This window comes from Lygodium microphyllum, chromosome 14 (assembly GCF_053477565.2).
Source record: "Lygodium microphyllum isolate KBCC chromosome 14, Lygodium_microphyllum_v1.1.10, whole genome shotgun sequence".
Classification (NCBI taxonomy): domain Eukaryota; kingdom Viridiplantae; phylum Streptophyta; class Polypodiopsida; order Schizaeales; family Lygodiaceae; genus Lygodium; species Lygodium microphyllum.
In genome coordinates this window covers 1,393,462-1,401,018 of record NC_141148.1, presented here as the reverse complement: position 1 = coordinate 1,401,018, position 7,557 = coordinate 1,393,462, and the positions used below count along the sequence as shown (strand labels likewise).

The window sequence follows — 7,557 nt, the reverse complement described above, 5'->3', positions numbered from 1 at the left end:
CTTGGCAAACGATATCTATGATGAAATAATGATTGAATCAAGTCTGAAATTCAATGGAATAGGCTGAGATTAATGAGAAATAACACTAATCTCTGATCTATTGATCAATAATCTCTCATCAACCAGTGGAAAAGCATTAGCAAGTGGATTATTGAGAAATTTCAGAGATTAAGTGAAAGAAATATCTTGATTAAGCTTGAAGAAGATGATAGATGTCATCTCTAGAGAAAGAGGAGAGAGAAGACTATAGAAGAGAGAGAAAGACTGCAAGAAGAGAGAAAAAGAGAGTGGTGAGGAGAGAGAAAGACTAGAATTGGAGAGAGAAAGACGGGAAAGAAAGAGAAGCCATGGAGGTTGTGAGCAAGATGGGCGAGAAGGACAGTAATTGTATTAATGTGTCAAAAGATGTGAAAAATTACATATCCTCTCCTTTTAAACCAATGTCAGTGTGACATGGCGTAATATCAATATTATTTTTACACTAAATCCTTATTCCCAACTTCTTACAAAGGAGGCATAGAGTGTGTGCATAGGACTAATCTCATCTCTAGAACGTCACCTTGCAAGTGTATAACAAATACATTGGTGTAAAGCATTGGGAGAATCTAGGTAGGAAGTATTGAGATAAAAAAGAACTAAACAAAATGAAGTGCCTCTAACTGCTACTAAAATTGGTGTTTCAAACTTTAATGTGAAGCACTAGGAGAATACTGGTGCAAACCACTGGTAGAACATTGGCACGAAGTGCCAGGAGAATCTAGGTGCGGAGCAACTAGTGTTCAATTAAAAGAAAGAGTGAGAGAAAGAGAGTATGCGTGTGTTCAATTAAGAGAGAGAGAGAGAGAGAGAGAGAGAGAGAGAGAGAGGGAGGGAGGGAGAGGATAAATATGACCCCCACTCACCCTTCAAGAAAAATCCTCTTTATTTCTTCAATACCAAACTTCTCTTCCTTGTGCCACATAGGCTTGGGAGCCTTTTGATTGCTTCAGGATCCCCAAGACAAAGTTCTAAGGGCCATTTGGCACCCAAGGTTAAGAGGGGGAGTGGTCCCCCCCGCCCCTCCCCCCTTCCCCCAAAAACTTAGGGTTGCACCAAGTACCTATAGGGTTAGTGGGATTAGTATAACCCTTCCCTTCCCTTGGCTAGCATCGACCCAAAAGAGGATGCTAGGGCAATGCTAGGAGGGTGAATGGCATCTACTGTTTTTCTATTTGATGCATAGAACCACTTTCTCCATACGTTGACTACACTAATGGGACCAACGAGATTGGTTTTTCTCTTAATTTTCAATTCCAATAGTTCCTCATAAATCCCCTCTCCCAGCATTGGCGTGATCTCCGGTGAATTTGCGTTGGTGTGATCAAGGAATTTGCCTTTGTTTGTTGCTGTGTTGTTGGCCACCGTGGGGTGTTTGGGCTCTAAATAGTATGTACAATAGAATAGAAGACCCTAGATTTTCCAGGTTAAACAATGTGTCACGTTCCAAAGAAAACTCAAGCGGAAGCTGGGACGGGATATGCAGAAAGGGTACACGTGTTACATGCATAGTTTGCCAAGTGACAGCAGGTATTCTTGGCTTTGCCTTATGCTGGTGTACGAAGGACAGAAAGAAAGGGATTAGGGATAGTGCAGGCTCTCTGTAGGCAGGGCGAAGTAGATAAAGGAAGGAATTAGGGATCCACCATTAGCTTGGGTATAAACGCATCTTATTAAGCTATCTGTATTCAGCCATGGCTTCCAGCGATCAGAAACCGGGTGGAGGCATGATGGCCTCGCTTTCATCCGATGTCCCGGGCGAGCCCGTCTCTCTTGGTACCAGCATCTTGGAGAAAGGGGCAAAAATGCTTCAGTCGCTTACCCCCATCAAACAGTTCCAACAGGTACCGATTATACGGTCAGATCCCCTGTGGAGAGTCTGTTTCTTTTATTGCTCTTGATCAGTTGTATGTTGCTTACCATGGATGTTATGTGCCTGCAGCATGTGTGGCAGTCTGTGCGCTGATAAGCTAATGACGACTAGTCACTTTACTTCGATGCATGTTACATGCCTGCAGCATGTGTGCTAGTCATGATCTTCTAATTGCTTTGTTTCTGTGCCTGCAGCATGATGATCGTCTTTCTGTGCTCCACTAAGTGAATTTGTTCTAATCAAGGCTTTGTTTCTCTGGAATTGATCTGGCTGCAGCATGTGTGCACTTGGGCTCTCTATTCTCACGACATGAGCCGCTCCATCGAAACTCACCACTATGTTGCACGCTTGAATGAAGACTTCCTTCAATGTGCAGTATTTGACTCGGATACAAGTGATGCCCGCCTGATTGGTAAGACTCTTACAATCGCCTCAGAAATTAGTTCTGCATCAACCAAGCTATGTCCCAAGATGGACTTGAAATGCCATGCTTCATGTTACATGTGAGCCTCAAATGTGCTTCATATGGATTGGGCCTGTGCCGGGTCTGCTCATATTGCAGGAGTTGAATACATAATCTCGGAACGCCTGTTTATGGCTCTGTCAGAAGAGGAGCAGAAGCTATGGCACTCCCATTACTATGAGGTCAGAGATGAGTCTTCCTATGATACACGGCACGAATTCTTTTCATTGTTGGCAGAAATTTCACTGTAAACAAGCTTCAACCTGCAGATTCGAAATGGGCTGTGGATAAATCCTAGGTGTCCTGAAGCTGTTGCAAAGCCAGAGCTCACCAAATTAGCCAAAACCTATGGGAAGTTCTGGTGCACATGGCAGTTTGACAGAGGTACAGATAGAATTCTGCATTGTTTATGCTGCATGGACTGAATATACAAAACTCTGAAAGTGCATGCATATGCACGGCATTGAATTGTGCAGGTGATCGCATTCCTTTGGGAGTCCCTGCGCTGATGATGTCCCCGCAGGAAGTGGATCCAGGGAAAATCGAGCCTGAGAGAATCAAAGCACGGGACAAGAAATACGGCATCCAGTCAGAGCAAATTGCAGAGAGCAGGGCAGAATACATCCAAGACTGCACCCGTCACCCAAACGCTGATTATTGGAAGAAGGCAGGGAAAGGGTTTGTAGTGGAGCTCAAAGAAGTGGACATGGTGCTCGGGGCTGGCACACCTTTGAGAAGCCTTGTGTAGTAAAACTGTTAAAGAGCAGGGCAGACAGTAGAGGAGGGTGCCAGCCCTGTTGCGCAAACGGCATGTAGTGGTGCTAGTAATTTCTTTTACATCATAGAGAAATCTGCTTTTATCTAACTCATTCAAATAATAGCTGTTGCGAGCAGTCTTTGGAGTGTCAATTATGTGATATGTGTTGCGGACACTGAAGTCTTCATTCGCAGATAATAGTTTTTGAGGAGTTATATTACATGTGCCTTAGACACGATGTCACCGACGTGTCTAATTGCTTCAAAAGTCTCTCTCTCTCTCTCTCTCTCTCTCTGCTAGGGGGTGTCTATCCGAAGATGGGTTAGTATTTGTACGTGGACAGAGTTGGGCTCCTTTAGGAGTTCATGCCTTCTAGCTTGGATAGAGTCCTTGCTTTGGAATGCCTTCTAGCTTGGATAGAGTCATTGTGGAGTCCTTGAATCAATTTGAGCTTTTGCTTTGTCTTTTTTTTTGTGGAAAAGTAGTTGACCGCCTGAAAGTAGTCTCTTAAGGCTGGTCACACCCCAAATGACGGATGCCCACTTTGTGTAAGTTTTAACCAATCAAAACATTGTAGGTGTTGAGCATTTCTCAAGTCCTTTACACTCAGAGAGGATACGACCTATTGTTTACTTACTAAACAAGTGAACTCCCCATTCCCCATTCGCTTTGAGGCGGGGAGTCTCCCTTCCTCCCTTGCAACAATGTTGTACTTTTTGCATTTGTTTAAAAAATATGTATTATTTTTAAATATTCTTGTAAAACGTGTCCATGTCTTGCCTAGTCTCAAAAAGTGCATGCCAACACTTCATGCATGCATTTAAGCCTAAATGTGAAGGAATAGTCTCTTTAACTAGCCCCTTTTTAAGGGAATTGTGAAGTCCTTTTCATGTTACTATGGTAGAACTAAAAGACATGAACTATGAGTCACAATTACTCTAAAAGATGTGAACTATGAAATGAAATTGTTATTCACATAAAGCTCACTTTTGTTGCTAAAGGTGGTGAGCTCCCTCTTGAAAAAACATCATATTTCATGATTCAATGTTTTGGCGAGTTGCATCATGTGACCTTTGAATTTTCAACTGCAAGCATGTTTAATCTCAACTTTTGACAAGGCTACTTATTGGATTGGGTGATTTGGTGCTAAGGTGAGTTGTGTCATGCATAACCTTTGAATGTTCACTTGCTAGTAGGGTTGGACTATATAAGTGTGGATCTTAAAAAAAACCAAAGCACTTGATAGGTGGGAATTGCTCTCTAAGTTGCCCATCTCAAGGGGAAGTATGAAGTAGCATTTAAAGTTTGTTCCTTTTCAAGCCTTTCTAGGGAAAGTGCGAAGCACAATTCAAGTTACCATGGTAAAGCTAAAAGATGTCAACTATGAAACATAATTGTGCTAAAAGATGGGAACTATTGAGTCATAATTGCGATTCATATGAAGCTTACTTTTGGTTGACAAAGGTTGACGAATAAGCTCTCGAGAAAGCCTCTTACTAGGTGGTTTGTTGACTTGCATTTATCCAATGTTATTCCATCCAAGATTAGTACTTTTGGCCTTGATAAGGCTACATTAGAGGCACAAGTTATTAAATAAGCCAAAGTTTTTGCAAGTGAGCAAAGTATGTGTAAATTATGGGTGTTAATTAACACTCCCATGTTGTGAGTCCTATCATTCCTATGTATAGGTTTGAAAATTCTCTTACACCCCTTTAGAAAGAAGCATATGAAAAAGTTATCAACCTTTGCATGTGAAGTTTGAAGAACATTTATGAAAAGCTGGACTAGATTATTAACACTTGTTTTCACATATTAGTAGTAAACTTTTTTTTTTGGTTGTGTGCATTATGAAGGACAATCAAATCAAGTTTGTAATTTTGAAGCTTCATCATATTATTTTGGACACTCGTAATTTATTCTATGGATATCATTCTTATATTATTTTGTGAGTGACACTCACATCGGAACAAATTGTAATATTTGTTGTGGTGAGTGCATTTGATAGTTGGTAATGGATGAGGGTGCATTTTGTGAGTCACACTCACATCGGTACAAATTGTAATATTTGTTGTGGTGAGTGCATTTGATAGTTGGTAATGGATGAGGTTTGCACCAATGTACTTCACTTTTAGGTTAGACTAGGTCAAACTAACCTAAGATAGAAGAATGCATTAACAGGATGGGTTGTGAGCCTACAAAGTGAGTAGGGCATTCAACTAGGGTGGAAACCTTACCCGAATGCATTAACAGGATGGGTTGTGAGCCTACAAAGTGAGTAGGGCATTCAACTAGGGTGGAAACCTTACCCTTATTCACAATGAGCCTAACCCTAACCCTAACCCTAACTCTAACCCTAACCCTAACCCTAGTTCACCAGGGATCCAAAACCTAATCCTAATTTTTGTGTATATAAGGAAAAAGTTTGATGGAAAAACCCTATTCATGTGTGTGCAAAGTTTTGAGGTACGATTTGTTTTGGTTCTATCCTTTCAACTTATGCAACCATTTCTCAAGAGTGAAGAAGAGTGTGTGTATGCATGAGTGAGGGACTTGATGGAGTGAAGCTCTCTACAATCTCTTGGTTTTTCTATTTTTCTACATGATAGTTGAAGTAAAGGAAAGATGAGATCCTGTATGACTAAACCATAGTCTAAACCACTTATAGAAATCTAGATTGTTCTAAAGAGAAGCATGGCCATCTAGAAGTTGCAGGTCTTGGGGTGAGGTAGAAGATACATGTAAAGGCATTAAGCAACATGCTACTTTTTCTCAATTGACTTGCAACATGTAACTCTTCCTTTGAAAGGAGTGTCACATGAGGAGTCTTGTTTGGTATGTTTAGAAAGAGTGACATCTCAAATAGTCATGAGCACTCTCAAGGATATAGGTGATACATATGTCAAGTTATGCATGGGTCCAAAGAGCCTTTCTTTACTTTGCAATATTCTTGAGGTGGCTACCATATTTTGCAACTAGACCTTCACTAAAATACCATCTTTGTTCAAATGCACTACATGCATCTTCTTTCAGCGGTAATGTTGCAACTTCTGTCTTTGCTTGGCTTGCGGTCGCTAGTGTAGAACATGGGGATCAAGTGACGCTCCTCTTGCTTAGCCATGGTCGTTTGCTTCATGAATTCTCCCACGACTATGTTGGATAAATCCAATAGATCTGTGCTTGCTCTGACCATGTTAAAGGCTTTTTTAAGAGCTGCTTATACCTCTAACTGATTTTCATGTTGCCCCATCTTTTCTAACTCCTTGATAAATCCTTTGATTGTATTCAAATGCACTAGAGCTTTTGGTTGAAAAGAAAAAGTATTGTGAGTAATTGGATTCATTGTGCTCTTTGTGTTAGAGCCCATGCCCCTTTGTGATACTAGAGTACTAAAGTCTTCTTTCTCAATTTAAGTGACATTCTTGGTCACAATCGCAAGCTCAATGTGTGGGGATTGGAAGTAATAACAATAGATTCAATAGATTGGTCAATCTTATCAAATTTGATTGCACACTTGGATCCTTAGATTGATTAGTAGTAGTATCAATCTTGAATATTCTGGATTTATTTTTTATAATACTCTCATAGGGGGATCATTGATCCTTGGACATTTTCTAAAGCCCTCACTTGTGGGTCCTTTTTTTGTTAAGTAATTGCACTAGGTTGGTGTTTCTAGATTTTTTCTTTGGACTTAGGTGACAAAGGTTCTAGTTTTAGAGACTTCAACCACCAGGAGGATGGTCCACTAACTTTTTGGGGTTGTTTCTTGTCAACACTTGAGGGCTCCATCTTCTCTTTCTTTGGACTTTCTATTTCAATGTGAGAAACATCACCAGGAAGGGATTGCTTGGTTTCCTCCTCTTGATGCAATGAGTTCTTAGACACTATAGGTTCCTCTTGTGGATTAGCGCAACGATTGCTTCACATTGTTGCAATTTAGGTGCATGCATCTTTTCCCAGTAGGTTAGAAGCAACTTTTTAGTAGTAAGCACAACCTTTTCGGTCCTTAATTGGTCTGGGTTTGGCTCCTTATTGGTCTTGCTTCTTGACCGAGATATGCATTTGGGCCTCTTTCTCCTTCTCTTTGATTTTGATGGAATTGGGAATGTAGTCGGCAGGGGTGGCTTCGTGGGTGTTTTTGGCAATTAGATCTAGTAATTCCCTAATAAAACCCTTGAATACGTAGCAATGCTTTGAGCACCCATCGTGGCTTTGTGCTAGCTCTCTATCGATGCTTCCAATTCTATGCCCTTGATTTTTTGTTCCTTTCAAAAAAAGTTGTTTTCCTTGTAACTATATAATCTAATGTTTTGTTCCTAGGAGCTCGAGTCCTTGCTTTAGGTTTAGGAGGATTTACACTAAGTGGTTCTCTCTTGTCCTCTTGTAAATTGAGTCGTTCCTTTAGAACTCTCTGGCCGTCCTTACTAGGGT

General features: G+C 40.8%; 1 protein-coding gene across 1 annotated transcript; it reads left to right on the top strand.

The window, feature by feature from the left end:
- The first annotated feature begins 1,532 nt into the window (after positions 1-1,532).
- On the top strand, positions 1,533-3,793 carry LOC148025257 (oil body-associated protein 2A-like). The gene is made up of 5 exons (XM_087692068.1): positions 1,533-1,880; positions 2,186-2,321; positions 2,472-2,554; positions 2,642-2,756; positions 2,849-3,793. Exons 1-5 carry the CDS (start codon positions 1,731-1,733, stop codon positions 3,118-3,120), a joined length of 756 nt encoding a protein of 251 aa, XP_087548194.1. The 5' UTR covers positions 1,533-1,730; the 3' UTR covers positions 3,121-3,793.
- The last annotated feature ends 3,764 nt before the right edge of the window (positions 3,794-7,557 follow it).

What these genes read in the sequence shown, in the direction of transcription:
- LOC148025257 (XM_087692068.1), top strand. Translation starts at nt 1,731, where the DNA reads ATGGCTTCCAGCGATCAGAAACCGGGTGGAGGCATGATGGCCTCGCTT. An exon ending in CCATCAAACAGTTCCAACAG is followed by an intron (nt 1,881 to 2,185) that starts GTACCGATTATA and finishes ATCTGGCTGCAG; the next exon opens with CATGTGTGCACTTGGGCTCT. An exon ending in AAGTGATGCCCGCCTGATTG is followed by an intron (nt 2,322 to 2,471) that starts GTAAGACTCTTA and finishes CTCATATTGCAG; the next exon opens with GAGTTGAATACATAATCTCG.